The 20338-nt window shown below is 38.0% G+C and overlaps 1 protein-coding gene across 4 annotated transcripts in view; it reads right to left on the bottom strand.

The window, feature by feature from the left end:
* Nucleotides 1-20338, bottom strand: part of LOC135207346 (A disintegrin and metalloproteinase with thrombospondin motifs 9-like) — a 730481-nt gene that overhangs the window by 60091 nt on the left and 650052 nt on the right. For 3 of the 4 annotated variants that reach the window (XM_064239073.1, XM_064239072.1, XM_064239074.1), the window contains exons 18-22: nucleotides 20070-20228; nucleotides 15116-15568; nucleotides 4648-5016; nucleotides 3959-4108; nucleotides 2007-2213 (exon numbers count right to left, since the gene is read on the bottom strand). In XM_064239073.1, the coding sequence (XP_064095143.1) occupies nucleotides 2007-2213; nucleotides 3959-4108; nucleotides 4648-5016; nucleotides 15116-15568; nucleotides 20070-20228 (1338 nt within the window). The remainder of the gene's footprint in view (nucleotides 1-2006; nucleotides 2214-3958; nucleotides 4109-4647; nucleotides 5017-15115; nucleotides 15569-20069; nucleotides 20229-20338) is intronic. The other variant, XM_064239075.1, reaches the window with a different exon arrangement.

Below are 20338 nucleotides of genomic sequence, written 5' to 3' on the forward strand. Positions count from 1 at the left end.
TGGTCGGGTTAATCTACCCTATTAATAAGACATTTTTTATCATTTGAACTGACACTGGAATTTGGGAAACCTTTATTTCTTAGAACTTTACTAAGAGGTATGTTCTTTGATCAAATACTGTCATCCTTTAGACACAATGAATACATTTACAAGTGGTGCAGGTTATTTGCCATATAATTATTACACCTACAAATTGCCCAGACCTCCCTACTACAAGGCTTCCATTGCAATGGTTTTGATACCAATTGACATATTAGGCAAAGAATTGTTTTTATTTTGGTAGATGTTATCCTAAATCTGTGTCTATAAAATTGAGAATGTTGTATGTACGTATTATAATCTTTGTAATGGGGATTTTTGGTATATCATGGTCATAATGACATGGTATCTTAACCTTCAAGAACCCAATGATGTCAAATGCCATTGCACAAATTTCATCAATTGTTGACATCAAATGATCTCATCAGTAGAACATACAAATGAAATATCAAATCATAAATCAGTACTTTTATGTCAAATAGGATTGGTATGACATCTGGAATGTTTTGAGATGGTTGAATTCTGTTTTCCATGCAAGTAAGTGTTGTTCAAAGGGAATTTTTCATGAATTTTTCATAAAAGTCCAAAAATCATAAAACCTTTTGCCAATTTTCCTTATGTTTCTTCACAAATTTTTATAAGCATTAACTGACATAAATAATAAAAATAGTATATCTTTGAACGAAAAATATTACTGAATTTTTTCATGATACTTAAAAATTTCCAATATATTTTTAATATTTACAAATAGTGAAGAATTTTCAGTTCTTGACTACTTTCACTGCGCCATGCTAAACAATTGCAGTTTTAAAATTATACCAAAGCCAGGATTCAAATTTTCCACCAATTAATGCATGAAAACTGTCTCTAAGCTTATAAGCAGAAAACTGGAAAGGAGTGTTTTAATATGAATTTGTTCCACCTCAGAGACCTTGAAGCACTAAACTTACTGGTTCTGTTAATACATGTAAAGTATATGAGATACATATACATACTGTAATTGCTTGGATGTAATTAAGTGATTTATTTGGTATTTTGAAAAAAAATATACTAATCTGAAAACATTTTTCCAGTTGGACATAAAAGTTGAATGCTTTTTAAACTGAGGATTGTACTACTCTTTGAGTTTAAAGAACAAGAATATCAACCAGTTTTCATTTCAAACACCCAAAAAGTATGAGTTGGAAGAGCTCTGAAGCCTCTTGTCTCTTCTTAATCTCATATTGTCATTTTTGTATTTTCATATAAAGATACTATACCTTATTTGTTTAGAAAGAGTATACATATGTATAAATTTACAATCCTTGCAACTGTATTGGCTTTTTGTTATTTGAGAAGTATCTGGTTAATTGAAACAATCAATCATTTCTGTTAAGACCAGAGTCCACTAGAACACATCAGCTATTCAAATTCTACTTGTAAGGAAAAATGACATCCAACCGTAGCCTCTTCATTGTTTTAAGAGCTGCCAAATTCATGTTCCAAGCCTCAGCGAATTAATTACCTAAAGATCAATTCAAAAAGGGCATATGAAGAAATGGAAGATAAAAGAGAGGGCAAGCCCCTGCTAAACCGGAGTAAATACCCACATGTGATACTGATAATCAGATTTAAGTATTTGTTCTCTGATGAACCCTCTTACAACAATGGGATAAAAATCTGGAGGCAAAGGAATGGAATGACTGATGTGGATTTTTATGAGCCTAATTATTAGTAACAATACGACCTTGTGCACGAGTTCTATTTCTCATTTTATTTCTATTTTTTAATCGTCTAATATTATTATAATTATTATTATTATTATTATTATTATTATTATTATTATTATCACTTTGATTATTGTAGTTGTTGTTTTTGATGTTGTTTTTGTTTCTATTATTGTTATCATTATTTGGTTTAAGTTTAGGAGGTTTCTGTTTCAACTTATTGTCATGATTTGAATATAGCTGCTGTCTAGGATACTTTACCGGAGACCAGTCTCCTGTTTTCCACTTATAACGTTGACGGCGTCCACGTCTTTTACTGTTGCTGCAAGGAACTTTGCATGTACGGCTATGTGTTGGCTTGTCAGCAGCATGACAATAATCTTCATCCAGCTGTGGTCCATTTGGGTCCCGACAGGCAACAAGGCGTTCCTGTTTTCCTCTGCCACAACGCCTGCGTCGTGTGCGACACTGAAAAATAAATCAATAGAGTGAAATCCAAGTCCTATTCTGTTCCCTTTAGTCCTGCAAGAAAAAGGAATTTTTTCATATACATAGTTTTATTCAAAAGTTCCTCTGAATACAAAATAATCACAGCATGACAAAGGCAACCAATACTAAACAGTACTTCCATTATTTTAAAAAAAATGGCTTTGGCCCCATGGGAGCCTGAATTTTGGCATAACGTTTCCAAGACTTTACAGAGGAGAAAATTATTTGCCCAAAAATAAAATGTCTAAAATCAAACTCCTGTACATGTCATCAGGTTTCTGTTTCCATCCGTTGTATCTAGTCAATTACTGCTTCAGGTATATGGATTCCTGTAGTCTATTATTTATGCCTGTGAGTATTTGCTGAGAGACAATTCTGACTTTATGCATGCTTTTTTTCAGCTTTGTTTCATAACTAACAATCATCATCATCATTATAACCATGAAAATTACAAACTATATCCAATCTGCTATCTTTTCCTATTTTCCTTTCTAAAGGAAAAATTACCTTGGATTAATGGTCCCTTCTTAAGTAGTTATATATCTATTATATCTGGATGATTACAGAAGACACTAGATAAATAAGCTATATTGTTCACATTCAAATTCGGAACATACCTGAAAGGCTGAATTTAATTTTCAGCACCTGCATCCACTGCATCAAATTTAATGAATTAAGAGGTCCAGGAAGGATAAGACTGCCTACTACTTAGCAAAAAAGAGAACCCAACATCTAAGTTTGTCCATAGCCACCAAGGACCTTAACCCAACACAGCTATGCAAACTCCATACCAATCTCCTGCTATATCTTAATCATCAGTTTTGTTGCTGGGAGCATTTCACATTAAAATGTGAAGTATCTCCCAAGCATGCACATATGTACAGCGTGTTCTGTAAGCCACTGATAGCCATTTTATATTTTGTAATGGCTTCTTTTGTAAATTTACCTAGCTAATATTCTTCTGTGCTTCTTTGTTCTTTTGCATAAAAAAGGGATTTTGATGTAGGAAAAATCTATTTCTGGGCGAGGAAGCAGTGTCGCCCAGTGAAATGTGTCTCCTTTGGCACTATTTCTAGTAAAATATTGCTATAATACCAGAGAACTGCTAAATTGGACATGTCAGAACTCTCTGACTCGCTCACCTATATAAAAGGTGTCGGTATAAAACTGGGGCGAGTGTTAAACACTACCACAGCAACCCCTGGAGCGACACGGCCGAGCCCAGAAAACAAATTTTACCATCCTGTATACAGTAGGTCTATGGCAAGAAATATTGCTCAGCTTTCAGAAGGAGTATGCCGTTCAGTCTCTCTCTTGTACTGATTCGACTTTGGAGTAACATTCCCTTGTTCTTTGCACCTTAGTCCAGCTAGAAACAACTGTCTGTGAAGTCCCTCTAATTCCTCATAGATCTGATTAATATGAATTTTTCTTACATATTCAAAGACTACAAATGTTCTGTTACGAGCTGTAAAGAATAAATTTCAAACAAGGTAGATGCATATCAGGATGGATGCTAATCTGCCTGTTTCAGTTCCTCAGGTAAAAGTTTGCTGGGCCCCGGAGTCACAGTTACTAAAGACAATCAATTACTAACAACCTTTTTATTTTTACATCTGTCCTTGGCTTTCCCAAGATGCTGAATGTTAAAAAAATTACAGTTACCATAAAGTAAAAGGTGAATTTTTTCCTTTCTTGACTAAAAAGGCAATTCAGTAACTTACATGGCCCCAATCTCCTGTAGTCCATTCTGCACAAAGGTGAGTGTTGCAAGCCATTCTGTCAACTGGTCTATCCTCAGAACGGCAAAGTTCCTTTGACCCCAAACAAACCACTTGACGAAATTTTTCACCTCCCCCACAATCACGAGAACACTGTTGGTAAACATTGAATATAAATAGGACATCTGTTTTATTAAAAATGAAGTTTATACCTGATCCGACGAATCCTGTTGGTTGCAAATGTTACAAATTTAGACTGCATTATAAACATAAGGATTCTTTGTAAAATTCTTTTAAAACATTCTTATTATAAATGTAACTACAACAGTATATATATTCAATCATCTATAATGAAGCATACTGTATGTAGCAATCTGTATTTTTAAAGTAAAGACATTCACATCATAGACAATTGAAATAAGTTACAGATTTTACTTACACACCCCAAAAATTACTAAACTGCATTTGTAACAGTTATTAAAAGTATGTACTTGACTGTAAACTATGCCAACATAATGACTAGCCCTAAGTTTTTGAGTAAGAATATATAATATGTATAAGAAAACAGGAATTTTTTTTTTAAATGATCGAATGCTATAAAGATGGTTACAGTATTAATTACTTTATCAAGACCACTGATACAAACATATATTAAATACTTTCAGTACCAGCACTGTGTTAAATATGCTTACCACAGTCCATCCTCCAGTCTGCCAATTAGTTGGATGGAGATGAAGGGCAATATCAGGTTCGTACTGCTGAACTTCATTATTAAATTCCTCCTCACTGCTCTGATGCTGAGAATGACTGGGGGAATTTCGGTTTCTTGTAATACTGTAGCCTTCAGTCTGGAGTCTACTAGTGCTCACTCTGTTGTCCATAAAATCATCTCTACTTAAACGTTCCCTTTCATCGAGGCTCGTAGGAAGATTGTTTGGGATATCATTTGCTTCTCGCTGGCTATCAACACCAGCTGTCCATGGAGTCTTTGAACGTTCAGGATACTGGGGATGGTTCCAGTCACTTCCCAAGGTAAGAGTAGTCTTATGCTGCTTTCCACCCTGAATGATCATTATTGCAATTAAATACGAATATTTTCACTGAGAGTATAAAATTACATCTATGAAATATCCGACACCTATCATTAACATTTTAATTTTCACTACACTATTATACCCTCTACTGTTCGAAATAATGATTAGTAACCTCCAATGTCCATAACTAACCACCCACATGATTCAATTAAGATACCACCTTTTAGATGATACATTAAGCAAAAACAATACAGTATGACAAAATTTATCTTTAAAGTTACACTAACTGAGATGTAAGGAGCTGCAGAGTTGGTATTTTCTTTTATCAATTCCAAATGAATTTAACTGGGAAAAACTATCTAAAAAAAAATTCAGTATAGTATAGTACCTATAATCCTACCACATTGAATTTTTTAATGGGTCGACCTGTGTTCGCCGGTGAAAAGGTCCTTCTAGCCTCTTTTCTGATATAAATACTTTCTAAATATACCAGAGAAAAAGTTAGCATTGGTATGCAGAGGTTACTACCCTGGCGTGAGCACCCTAAGGGCGTCGTGTATAAAGTTCAGGGCGTGTAGAAGCCACTATCACAGGTCTCCTACCATTTAGATTATTCCCCTTCAACATCCCCCACCGCCCTATGTGAGCGCCACCATTCATCCTTCTTAAGAAATTGCGGATTTCAACATGCGTTTCCCTTGTGTGTGTGCTATTACCCCAATTTTTTTGGATATTTCCGAGATGGTAGCTACTGCTCAGATGTCACCGACAACTAAGTTAAGTACCACTATTTCTGTTTTCAATAGAAATATCTATGTAAGTTCTATACTAGACCTGTGAACCTGTATTAATTATTGCGGGAGCACGGAGTCTCAGCCATCTTGAGGCATACGAGCAGGTACGCGAGGCATTGTTGTTGTTGTCATGATAAAATATTTTAATACATATTATATCAACATGCCGTTCCGCTCATCACATGCTCTATTAAATGTTACTATGTTAGGAACATGACGGTGTGCGTGCCGCCATTTATTAGTCAATTCTAAAATGCTTAGATTGGAGAATTTGTCTGCGGGATCGCTATCCCATAATGGCGGCAGTATAAACAATGTCAGGTTCCGACATTATTCAAAATATAAATGTTCCACGTTACGATGCGAGAAAGGGAGTTCCTAGATAAAGCCACGTATATTTTAAAGTTTATATACATATATATTCTTTATTTTCGAGAAATAAGAGGGAATTTTCTCTTCCTCTCTCGATATTGTGTGCCTCCTAGGCCTCCCTCTCTCTCTCTCTCTCTCTCTCTCTCTCTCTCGTAATGTATGTATATTATATATGCATGTGATAGTCGTAAGACATTACTTTTAGCTAATATTAATTTAGTAACTAAGAGTGTTATATGTATAAGGACTATATAAAGATACTTTGTGGAATTAATAAGGTTCCTAATATTGAGGAAGGACTGGAATAATCCCTCTTTCTTCAATCGCGCTTATCAAGTAGTTACATAGATATCTTTATATATAGCTAGATTAGCCTAGATTCGATCCTTATACACGGACAATTCATTAATTAGAGTGTTTTGCCTACGTTCTCATGTTACTAAAAGTTTTTTGTCCTACGGTAGTTAACTTGTTATATGAACCAGTTCCTTGTACCATATATATTAAGTTTACATAGGATAGCCTATGCCTAGCCATAAAACTTCCTATTGGCCCTCTGCTAGTCGGGGAAGTATCACAATAACCCACGGGGTAATATGGCCACGTTCCTGATAGGTGACCACCTTAACCAATGGATACCAGTCCAAGACTTGGTAACCAGGTCGCAGGCCCACTTACTAGTGGTTCTACTTTTGGTTGCTAGTGGCCGTCCTGATCATGAACTAGGCCACTAGGTTATACCTAGATTACTGAAGGAATTTTTCCCTACTGAGTAGTGATACCCTTAACCAGCAGGCTGGCCAATGGTGCTCGCGTGGGAGTGGTCAGTCTCTAAGCGACCACCACTCACAATATCACCTTCCTCTTACCTCCCCCCCCCCCACCACCCTGCGCTACGACAGGGATCAGGCTTGGGGAACAGGGTCGACAGTGAGGTAGAGGAACAAAATCTAGCCTGACGAAACTCCGCTAGCGGAGCTCCGTCGCCGAAGCTCATGGCTCCGGTGGCTAATAATTCTTGCTTGTTGGGGGTTTCCTAATTATATATCCATTACATATTTATGGTAAGAGTTATTTAACTCATATCCATAAGTCCGGAGGTAGTCACGTCGGCTGGGAAATTTCCCCCCGTCGTTGCTTTCGGTTGCCAATCTCGTTCCAACCATTTACCTATTAGGAAGTCTATATCTTCCATATATGGTACTCGATCTGGGCTCCGGACCTATACAGTCCGGTGGAACAGGTTTCATCCTCCACCGGATTGTTATTAATTATAATTATGTAGAGGTCCGCCGCTATCACGATGGTGTCTGTATCCCACAATAATATGACGGTTGCCGGCGTACTTGTCACAAAGGTATACCAGCCATAACCTATATATCCTCTCCTCCGGCACGTACCTGAGGAATACAGCGATCTGTGTTCTTCTCACGTTAATATAGGTGAACTTGTGGAATCCAACACCTCCTAATTCCTTTCTAACTCCGGCAGGACTATTCATAATTTTAGCATGCTAATATAAGACGCACGTTCTATTAGACATAAGTTTAGATAAGTTATAACTCCCTCTGGGAGAGTTGGTACTTATTGAAGCTTTCTATTACAGAAGGCTCGTTGCCTGTCTCCGGGCTGCTCCGCCTACTTCAGTGATCCGGTAGGCCATGAGGTCTGCCGGTTGCACGCTAATTGTGCGATCTCTTTTGTGGCGGAGGTAGGGCAACCGCCATACATGATCTGGCACCCGGAGGCCTGCTCGCTCTGCTTCGAGCTGGTCATGGGGTTAGCGAATGTTGAGGTAAGCTATGAAAATTTACCCTCTTGTTGCATGGTTTCCTAGTTTAAGTTTCTTCTGACAATATTGGCATTTTATCCAATAAAGTCAGATAAGAAAACTCAAAAGTTTTCTCCTCATTACAGGCTGAGGAGGAAAGCATCAAAGAAGCCAAGGCAAGCCTAAGGCAGTGAGTCTCCAGATTCAGATGGAACACTCCAGGAGGATGCCCCTACGTCCTGGACGCCAGCTTGGGATCTTGCCTGTTTCCCGGTTCGCCCTCGGCTTCGGTGGATGTGGAGGTGGCTGCCCCTATCATCAATGCCATCCGGGCCGCGATGGCTCCGCCTCCGGAAGACCAGCAGCTGTCTGGAGATGTCGCGGCCATTAACATCCATCTGGAACCGATGGATGCGCAGGTAAGTGGCGAGTTGACTGAGGCAGGTAGCTTTGTAAGTCCTACCCCCTCTTCCTCTTCCTCTTTCCTTGGCTTTGATAAGCCTACCCCTACACCTTGGGAAGGAACCAGGTCCGTCCGCCCCAAAGTGAAAACACTTAAGGCATCAAAACCTTTGCCTAAGGTAGTAAAGTCAGCTCCGCCAGCAGCTTCAGAGTTGTCACTGGCCCCTAGGCACACGACTTCGTCTGATTCTTCGCCTGCTGCCAAGGTTCCTCACCATATGAAGGGACAGAGGAGTAAGTCTGCCAGAACCAAGGCGGTGGAGCTTGACCACGAACAGGACCTTCTGGCTGACAAGTTAATGTCAAAAGTCAGAGACACGGTGGACGAGAGGTTCTACTCCTTGAGACAGACCTCCGGCCCGCACAACCAAACCGTGTCAGATATCGTGGCGGAGCAGCTAAGGCCTCTTAAAGAGATGATTGCAGGCCTGCTCCAATCCAGAGCTCCGGCGGCGACGTCGGCAGTTCCAGATGCCTCGAAATTGCCGCCTTTTGATAAGAGCAACCCTTGGCGGTTGGCCCTCCACGCTCCATACTTGAATGGCAGGTTGACTATCGAGGGGTTGGGCACTCGTCCTCTCGAGGACTTGGAGTTTCACCCCAAAGATCTTCAATTTCCATTTAATGGCTTTATTCGGCTGACAGAGCAGGCTCTAGTCCGGGTAGACAAGGTTCCTAAGGAAACAGTAATATTTCCTAAGGAACAGGCCCAACCTGTCTGGGCTTGTACTCTGTCAGATTGGGGATGCGCCAATACCAAATTGGTGCCTCATAAAGGGTCGTTCACGATCTTTACGACGCCTCATGAAGTTCCATCCCCTTTCACGGACAAAATCGCAGAGCTAACAATCCAAGCGAGCCATGAGGATAAGCCTATGCCAGTATTAAGGGAGACGGAAGCTACCTCTCTCCTTATGCCAGGCACCAGGGAATTCTGGCATAATGCTCCGTCCACCTTCACGGTCGGGAAGCTGAACCCTGACTGCGCCTCTACTCTGTTCTCAGACAGACTCCCTAAACTGCTGGAGAACTTACTAAAGGCGGAGTTTGAGGCACGATCAAGACTGGCGAAATCTATCAACGCAGTTACGTCACTGGAGTTGGTAGCATCTATTTACAAGGAAGAGCAGCTCTTCCAGGTTCTGACGAAGAGTCTTCTTCAGACTTTTCAGTCAGACCTATTTAAGTTTAACACAGCCAGAAGAGCATGCAGAAAATACGTGCTGGCAGAGGCATCTATTAGGCATGAGCCTAATAGATTGATCAAATCCTCCTTCTGGGGCGAGAACCTCTTCCCCAAAGAAGAGGTTGACAAAGTGCTTCAAGAGGCCGCTAGAACCAACCAGAGCCTCCGAGTGCGTTGGGGTTTGCCTTCGAAACGAAAGTTTGAACCGACAGGCAAACAACCTAAATCAAAGAAGAAGCAAAGGTACTTTGCACCGTACAAGGCTTCTCAGCCCCAACAATTGACTCTACCTATCCCACTGACTCAGATGTCTAAGCCATCGACATCTAAAGCTCCACCGCCACAGCAGTTTTTGCTTCTGCAAGCTCCCCAAGGCCCACAGGCTGCTGCCACAACAGCCTGGATGGCTTCTCCGGCCTTTAATCTGGTATACGAAGCCAGTAGCTCCTTTCGGGGATATGCCAGACACTCTGGTAGCGGCAGAGCCAGAGGTCAGCCAGAGGTCAGGTAGGAGGGAGACTGTACTGGTTCAGAGATCAATGGACCTTCAGTCCTTGGGCTCACAGTATTGTTTCCAAGGGTCTGGGGTGGAGGTGGAAAAAGGGGTCCCCACCTCCTCCAGTGAACCTCTTCCAGATACCAACATCAGATCTGGAGGAGTACACCAAAGATCTCTTACAGAAGAAAGCTATAAAGAGAGTGAAGAGCTTGAAATTTCAGGGATGTCTGTTTACTGTACCAAAAAAGAATTCAACCAAAATGAAAGTCATACTGGACTTGTTCAAACTCAATTCTTACATTCTTTGCGACAAGTTCCGTATACTGACAGTCTCGCAGGTGCGGACCTTACTTCCCCGTGAGGCCGTCACCACCTCTTTCGATCTTACAGACGCCTATTATCATGTTCCGATAGCAAGAAACTTCTCTCCGTACCTAGGCTTCCGCTTAGGCAACAAGCCGTATGCATTCAGAGTGATGCCATTCGGCCTCAACATAGCACCCAGAATATTTACAAAGCTTGGAGAGACAGTAGTTCAGGAGCTCAGGAACCACAGGATAATGCTGGCAGCCTACCTAGACGACTGGCTCATCTGGGCGATCACAGTCGACGAATGTCGCAAAGCGACATCCAAAGTCATCAAATTTCTGGAACGTCTAGGCTTTCAATTGAACATAGCTGTAGCTACAAATCAATTTATCAGGAACAAGAAGATATCTCGACGTTCTCAAGAGAAAATCCTTGAATTACTAGTTTGCTTCAGTAACAGACGTCCTACTGAATGCCAAATTAAAAGACATCAATCGAGTTTGGAGAAAGAGAGCCAATATTCATCTCAGAGACAAAGTCTCAGTAATTCCCCGTGTTAATAAAGAGACTCCTTCCTTGTACAATTCCCAAGAATCTTTCCAAAGCAGTGCCAATGCAAATCCCTCCACTGAAAGTGACGATTCATACAGACGCGTCACTCAGTGGCTGGGGAGGATACTCTCAACAACAGATAACCCAGGGCACTTGGTCAACCAGTCTCAAACAGTTCCACATAAACGTGCTGGAAGCCATGGCAGTGTTTCTGACATTAAAACAGTTGTCTCCACCCAGAAACAACCATGTGAGGACAGTCTCGGACAGCCTAGTGGTTGTCCATTGCATAAACAGGGGGGGTTCCAAATCACCCAAACTGAATCATGTTATGATAGCAATTTTTACCTTGGCAGCAAAAATGCACTAGTCCCTGTCAGCAATCCATATGGCAGGAGTCAGAAATGTAATAGCGGACGCTCTATCCAGAACCAAACCACTAGAGTCAGAATGGTCCCTAGACATGAATTAGTTTCGGTGGATCTCCAGTCAGGTTCCAGGTCTTCAAGTAGATCTATTTGCAACAAAATCCAACCACAAGCTCCCATGCTATGTGGCTCCCAACCTGGACCCTCTGACTTATGCCACGGACGCTTTGTCGATAGACTGGAACCTCTGGCAGAAGATTTACCTGTTTCCCCCAGTGAATCTTCTGATGAAAGTGCTACACAAACTATGTTCCTTCAAAGGTCGAGTAGCTTTGGTAGCCCCCAACTGGCCCAAAAGCAATTGATTTCCGCTCCTACTAGAGCTGAAACTCATTCCCAAACGGATCCCTCAACCGGAACTGACACAAGTAGTACAAATGCAGATTGTGTCAGCTTCCTCAAGAATTCTGCAAACCCTAACTTTATGGATTTCATGAAGTTTGCGGCTCAAAAAGATGCAAGTATTGATCCGGATAATGTCATATTCATAGAATCTGACAAAAGGGATTCAACGCTTAGGCAATATGATTCAGCTGTTAAGAAACTATCTGATTATTTAAGACTTTTAAATATTCATCAAATGACCCCAAATTTGGTTATTTCATTCTTTAGAACATTGTTTGAAAGAGGCTTAGCCGCCAGTACAATTACAACGATCAAATCAGCCTTGAAGAAGACATTTCAAGTCGGATTCAATATAAATTTAGCAGATTCATACTTCTTGTCCATCCTTAAAGCTTGTGCACGTCTCAGACCAACTACCCGTCCACAAAAGGTTACTTGGTTTTTGAATGATGTCCTAAAACTAGCATCGGACACGGATAATGAATCCTGCTCGTATATTACACTTTTAAGAAAAACCTTGTTTCTTACAGCCATGGCCTCAGGCGCCAGAATATCAGAACTAGCAGCTCTCTCTCGTAATTCTGAAAATATAGATTTCCTTCCGTCAGGAGAAGTGTTGCTCTCTTCGGATAGGAGTTTCCTAGCCAAAAATGAAGATCCTTAAAACAGATGGTCTCCCTGGAAAATTATCCCATTAACCCAGGACACATCTCTGTGTCCAGTGGCAACTCTCAAGTCGTTTTTGGCTAGGTCCTTAGGGTCCTCCGGTCCCGTTTATTAGAGAGCAAGGCGGCACTATCTCGATACAGGGTATTAGACAGCAAATACTCTATTTTATAAAGCAAGCTAACCCGGAGTCATTTCCACATGCTCATGATATTCGGGCTGTAGCCACTTCAATCAATTACTTTCAAAATATGAATTTTGAAGACCTTAAAAAGTATACGGGTTGGAAATCTTCTCTAGTTTTCAAACTTAAAGCCTATGCCAGGCTCTGAAATACTCAGCTATAGCTGCTGGGAGTCTAGTCTCCCCAGAATAACATATCCTCCTGTACCTCATTCTCTATCCCTCTCCTAACCCCTACTCCTTTCTACCTGGCACTTTCATACTCGCCACGATGCCTCTCTCCTCGGTGAGGCAGAAACGGGTGCCCCAGATCAGTTAGGATGTTCTTATGTAATCAATGTCGAACAGCCTTATGATATCCTCAGTCTTACTTGTATATTTGTAAATAGTATTTAGATGTTCAGTTTAATTCTGTTACCTGTAAGCATAATTAATTATAAGTCGTAATCTAAGTCTTAGGTTTAAGCTTAATTTATTAAGTTTCTTAATTTTTATATCTTTATTACTAAGTAAATTGATATGTACTAACAAAATATTTCATTTCTCCCTGATTTGAATTTAGAATTATTAAGGCTTGGAAGGCATTCTCTTGTATATTTTCACCGGCGAAGACAGGTCGACCCAGAAAAGGGATTTTGACGAAGGAAAAAGCTATCTCTGGGGAGAGACCTGTGTCGCCCGGTGAACTCTACCCATCCTTTCCCACCCCAGTACCTATCCAAGCCAATATAAATATCCAAAAGTAAAGAAGGCTGTATGGTGGCGCTCGCATCGGGCGGTGGCGGGGCGGTTCAAGGCGGTGCGAATGGGGCCGTTGGTACGGCGCACCCGATATGGGGGATGTTGAAGGGGAATAATCTAAATGGTAGGAGACCTGTGATAGTGGCTTCCACACGCCCTGAACTTTATACACGACGCCCTTAGGGTGCTCGCGCGAGGGTAGTAACCTCTGCATACCAATGCTAACTTTTGCTCTGGTATATTTAGAAAGTATTTATATCAGAAAAGAGGCTAGAAGGACCTTTTCACCGGGCGACACAGGTCTCTCCCCAGAAATAAATTTTTCCTTCATCAAAATCCCTTTTTTAAAAGAAACCCCAGTCAATATGGTAAAAGTCTGGAGTAGCTGCAATCACTTGCATTAAGTTTTCATACTAAAATTATGAAATCAATAAGCTAGCATATTCTGGAAGTTTTGGTAAATTATGAACCAAGCACACAACTGTTGCAATAAAAACCAAGCACAGGTTTCATGTTGGAATAACTTAAGAAATCCAGTTAGTTGTCAGTAATTACTACTATCATCATCCTCATCATTACTTTAATATTTCTGTACAGCAGCAGCTTCACTAAAGAAAAATATTCCTACAGTAATCAATATAGCTAGAATTTCTTTTATGACAAACATATGAACCTGCAATGGATATGTTTGTGTCTGAATGTATCATAATTAAATGAAAATGCTTTAACTTTTAAATGGCTGAAAATAGAGTATAAGAGATTTCTATGAAAAATTAAGTACATATTGTGATTTACTGAAAATGCTCAACTATCAGTTTTTCCACAAATAGTATATTCAATGACTACTAACAATGTTTCACAGTAGTACTTATTAGGAAAACCCAAAATTGCTTTAAATTAAAAATTACATCTCTGTTAAAGGAATACTTTTTAACAGTATACTCTCTCCTCCTTTTGCCTTTTAGTACTTGAATTTTGAGACAGCTGTAACTATAGTATGCTCAAGAGTGACAAAGAATAAATGAATGTACGTGTATAAATAACTTATAGCTGTATATATGTATACAACTAGAATTTAAACTGCAGATTATAACTGGCTGGAATATAAATATGTAAGGCTATCTTAGCACCTTTGTCAAATTTAAAAATGAAACTCATAAATTCTATAAAACTTAACATTTAAATATGTAATTGTCTTTCTACGATCAACTTCAAAAGAAAAATAACCTAAATAAATAAATCATTGGAGTCTAGTATTTCAAATGACAGTGATGTTATTAATTAGTAATAAACAAGTAGTTACTTGAAAAGTGTATAAGGATTTTTTATTCTTTTGGGGGTAAATCCTCACAAAATCGGTGCATAAAAGTCTGATGGTATAAATATTAAAAGAACAAAGTGCTGTATGCAGAATCTAGCTTTCTTGTAATAGAGCACTATATGTAGTACGTACTATTATTCCCGGACCCAATATCTCATTGTCAACATAAGTAAAATACTTACAAATAAGTAAAAAAAGCATACACTATATCTCAAAATTGCTACACACATATATACATTCCATCACTAAGGCATAACTTTCTACTGTCCTTTCATGTTCTTCTAAGGTTTGGAGACCTAAATAAAGTCATTAATTGTTAGAGGCCTTACTTCAATTTGTATAATTACCACACCAAAGCTACATACATTAGTAAAAGCGAGCATGCAAGACAGAGGAACCTTTTATGACTGTTAATAGCATGCATAGATTAAATACTGTAAAAAGATAATTCAATTATGGTAGTTCACAAAGACCAGTCAAGATAAAATTAAGATTACCTTGAGTACTGGAGACCTATTAACGTGTGAAGAAGAAACAGATGACGGGACACGTGTTAGTGTAGGAGATGATGTAGTGTGTGTGGTAATGGATGATGCTGTAGTTGTTGGGGTAGTGGTGGGTTTAGGGGTAGTAGTGGTTGTGGATGTGGTTGTAGTAGTTGTGGTGGTGGTTGGGCAAGGGACACTGCAAGGGGCAAACTCTGAAGGTTTGGTGTGGGCGTCACAGCTACTCTTTGGAAGACTGCTTTCTGGGGAACCGCAATACACATGGCGTCTTTTCATGCCAGTGCCACAGTTTGGAGTGTCGATATCCGTTTCTCTATCTCCACCACCTCCTCCTCCTCCTCCTCCTACAGTCCACGTATCAATTGCTTCTTCTAGCCTGGTTATATCCTGGTCTCTGTGATCTCCAAGACTAGGACCACTTCCATGCTGGCTGTCCAGCTCACACTGGAGAAAGTTATATAATCACTTACTTGTTTACTTGAAATCAGCCATTCAATTTCAAGAGCTTAAGTTACTTTCATAAACTGGGGGAGCAGGGAAATTATATAAATGAAGTGGGTGGAAACATGACCGGTGAAACTATAAAAAAACAGCATGTTAATGATGATGTTAGACAAATCCTATAATTCAAGATGACAAATTCCAAAATCCTAAAGGTATCCAAATTATTTTTGAAGTAAACAAAAAGAATGCATCTACTACATTACTGAGATATATAATAATCTGTTTAGAGCAGATGAAGCTCTAAATATGACATCAACACAATAGGAAATGCTCTGCCATTATATATATATATATATATATATATATATATATATATATATATATATATATATATATATATATATATATATATATATATATATATATTATATATATATATATATATATATATGTAAACTGTAGCACATCAATAAAAAGCATTTTTTAGCTATTCTACTTTCTTTTAACTGCCTTCCCAATAAAAAATTAAAAACAATACCCCAAATACAAAGCAGTAGGACTTCAACTTTTATATAAATAATGGAATTTACTTAATTATCAACATGACCCATTAATTTAACAAACCAAATAGTATAAAGTAATGCAATAGCTTAAAAAAAATATGGCACTACACTCATGGTAATAATACCTGGTACGTACATGATAATAGAACTGAAATCACTAAATGGTTATCCAGTTCAATATTTTTGTTACATTATACCATTAACACTGAAGATCATAATGAGAGTGAATATGCAAGCAATGAAAAAAGATGAATAATACTAATGTGAAGAAAATACAGAAAGGCAAGGTGCTCAGCAACCTAGACAAGTACGTACAGTAATGAAGTTGAACATAAGTGAATTTGTTAGGTATTTTTTTTAATAACTATTGTGTGTTAATACTGTACAGTAGATTACTTGTATCTACAAGTTTATGATTGTAGTAGTGCATGTAAAATGGTTTACAAACCAAAAAATGCAGGACTGTGTTATGACAAGAGCCATCTATATCATTTGTACGACTAAAGAGCAGGGTTTTACTAGTGGTAAACAATCCATGTGTGATTAGATGTAGAATATTCATAAGTTTAAGTGTAAAATGAGAGTTTACAGTTAAATAAACATTTGGTTCATTCACAGACATGAAACTTAACAATTAAAACAGATATGAACAACAGTAAATAACGGACAAGATATATTTGCAAGACTTTCTCAAACATTCATAAAAGAAAAACAAATATAGTAGTGTCAACTGGGACTTAGCACCCAACCTAACATGATATATACTAATAAACATGCAAAGCAAACTGACATAATTTATCAATAAATATCATGTTACATTTGCAGGACTTACATACATTTGCATAAGTTCAAAAATATCAAAATAATTTCAGCTATAAATAAAGGAACAAGGATAAGTAAACGGTATGCATAAAAAAAGCCAAAATTCATTGTACCTTAATATCAGAGATAAATCTTTGATTTGCCTAATTTTGGATCTGAGCTTGTAATTTGTCTTAAATGCCAGAGGTTTATCCAATGAGCTACTATACAGAGCCCTTTTCTACCCTGGCTCTATCAGTGCTGATCAATGTTTGGCATTTTATCTAAAACTCACAAGTTGAAAGTCACACGGGATATAAAACTTAATACAAAAATATCATATTAAGTAAATTTAAGACTGCTGGGTTAGTTTTTGTAACATGAGTACTTCCACAGAAAAAGTAAAAACAACACACCCTGCAACATTTATAACTTAACTAATGAATCATGAATAAAACCCAAATAAATAGCTTCAAATACCTACACAGAAGGATCATAAGCAGCGTATGAAACATTACACACAATGTTATCCACCTCTATCTGGATATTCAGCCCTTCCTTTCCAATACCTCCTAAGGACCATCTATCCTCTCCAGCCCTTTCTAGGTCTTCCTCTCCTCTCCCTACTTCTGAATTACTCTCTCTTTTCATCAACTTAATTTCCATTCTTGTTGCGTGACCCCTCAAAATACTCAGAGCCATCCTTTCACTTATACATAACATTCTACCATTTCTAAATCTCTTTAATTTTCATCATAATGCCAATTCTTCTTATGTTGCATATTGTGTACAAACTATTCACATCAATTTCACTATATTTCTATTTGCTATAAATATTCCCACCTTGTTTGCCAGAGACCAGAAGTGCCTTATCAATTTTTTGCATTCATTACGCAACTTACACAAATCAACTGCTTCCATTATTCAGCCATCCAATCTTATTCACTTCAGGAAATCTGCCATTTCTATTCTGTATTAAAGTCACCTGCAACAACCAACCACTCTTATTCTCCAAAGCCAGGCTTTCACAGATTCAGACTTGAAAACATTCAGCATAACTTTTTTCTATTCTAGGAACATGTACATTCACTAGCATAAATTTTCTTGTCACACTTGATCTTATCCAAACAAGCATTGGATTAACACAATTGAACTCTTTCACTAATTCCAAAGTCTTCTTGCATTGTAAGTTTCATCGGAGCTCTACATACAGTATTTCAGCCAAATTAGATGCAATCTCTCATATATAGTGCACATACCATCATCATAAATCATCACCTTCAATGCTGTGTGCCACAAATGGCCTCTGTGAAATTTGGACACTCATGTCTTTTCAGTACTTGATACACAAAACTCAAATCATTTCCACATCCTCTCTCATAGTTCATATCTAAATAGATCTGGGTCTTCCATCTCTTCTGGTACCTCTCACATACTATTCTTTCTAAAAATGTGCAAAGGACATGATCAGGCCACATCCATCTCCTTTCACCATTGTACCATCTACTACATATAGAACTCCCATAATTTGCCATGCTATAATTTCTAACTATCCTGCTATCTGACTCCAAGTATTCTAAACAAAATTGTTTAGAAAACGTTTCATTCCCATACCAAGATCTATGTCCATATAGTAATAGAGATTGTACTTACTTATGTGTAATCTTATTTCATATGCAACATCAATCTATTCTATTTCCAAATCTTATTGTACCTGTCCATTGTTTGACTTGCCTTTTTAAGTCTTTCACTAAATTCCTACTGCAAAGATGTATGTACTGGATATAGCTTTGTTATTCTTTATCATTTCCCAGCCACAAGACTCATGTAAATTTGGACTTTTAATGATTTTTTCATTTGTTTTAACATACGTACTTTACATAGAACAAAACAAAGAAATAACTTTAAATATTAACTCCAAAGCCAGGTCAGATTTTATTGAACTAAAATATGAAAAATAAAATCAACTAAGAAATTTATTGTTAACATACTTCTAAATTAAGGTAAACTTAAATATTCCCTTCTCATAAACATGTAGAGTAAATCAATGAATGGGTCAAATGTCAATAATGTTTTGTGTCATAATTTTCAGGAAAATTGCAGTGCTATGAAGATTTGAAATGATTTTTTTTCTTTGCCATTTTTGGCACAACTATATAATGAGTGTATGTACATGTGTATTAACCATGGAAATATGCTTCACAACTAATGAGAAAAAATAATAAAAAATCAAGACACCTCTTCATCAATTCAGCATGATCCTTGTGCTTTCCAGCACTTCTCAGGCAAAAAATTTTAAGCATCATGAACATAATCTCAAAAGGAACATATTTACAATAATATATATACACTAACTAAAATGCTAAAGTTTAGCTTAATCAGGTATATTACTCCTCTGATTTAAGCACATCAACCATCAATCCTCCTTTAATACATAATAGTGACACTTGTGACTCAAAACAATGTACAAGAGATAAAAAATTCTTATTAAAAAAAATTAAGGACTATTGTGGGATCTACAATGTGCTGGGATTTTGTAATGATACCTATTTTCCTTTTTAATATCAAACTTCCTTTGTGGAACAAGGGGTCTGTGTTGCCACAATTGTCACTCTCCATTTACATTTATGTATAAAGCTTGTAACTGCACTTTGATATACAGGCGGTCCCTGGGTTACGACGGGTGTTCCGTTCTTGAGACGCGTCATAAGCCAAAAATCATTGCATTTTTGCATCAAAATAACCTTCATATATAGATTATTTTGCATTTTTGGAGTCATATTTTTTCTGCCAGATCGGCATTGTAAGTGCCATAACCCTGGAACATGCGTCTTAAACCTGGATGTAATTTCTGATAAATATAATTGAAAAGCGTTGTAACCTCGGATCGTCGTAAGCCAAACCTGTCGTATGCCGGGGAGTGCCTGTATGTATATGCATAACTATCACACAATAATAAAACTACTAAATCAAAACACCATTGTATACTCTGAAAATGTCTTAAAAATTATATTTTATGCACAGTTCTGTATAGTGGGGGACACCTATTTTGGTATTCATCTTGAATAACCTAATGACAGTTAAAGTAAGAAGAGTGCATTAAAGTGAGCAACATTAGAAAATCTAAAAGTACTTACACCAGGCATCCACTGTTCAGCATACCAACAGGAGCAATTGCGTATGAAACTTGGTTTATCCAGTTCTCTACACTCCCATTTTTGGAGAGGTCTTTCTCGAAGTTGACAAGCATAAGGCCTTTGTTGGATTCCTTCAGTCTCATCTGCTTCACAGGAACACTACAAAGACAAATATTTGTTTTAACGCTGAAAGCATTATGATGTGAATTTGAACTAAGGCTTCATGGCAAAATACTTACTATAATAAAATTTCATGTAATTTAACAGCT

The sequence above is a fragment of the Macrobrachium nipponense genome, chromosome 32 (genome assembly GCF_015104395.2).
Source record: "Macrobrachium nipponense isolate FS-2020 chromosome 32, ASM1510439v2, whole genome shotgun sequence".
NCBI lineage: Eukaryota > Metazoa > Arthropoda > Malacostraca > Decapoda > Palaemonidae > Macrobrachium > Macrobrachium nipponense.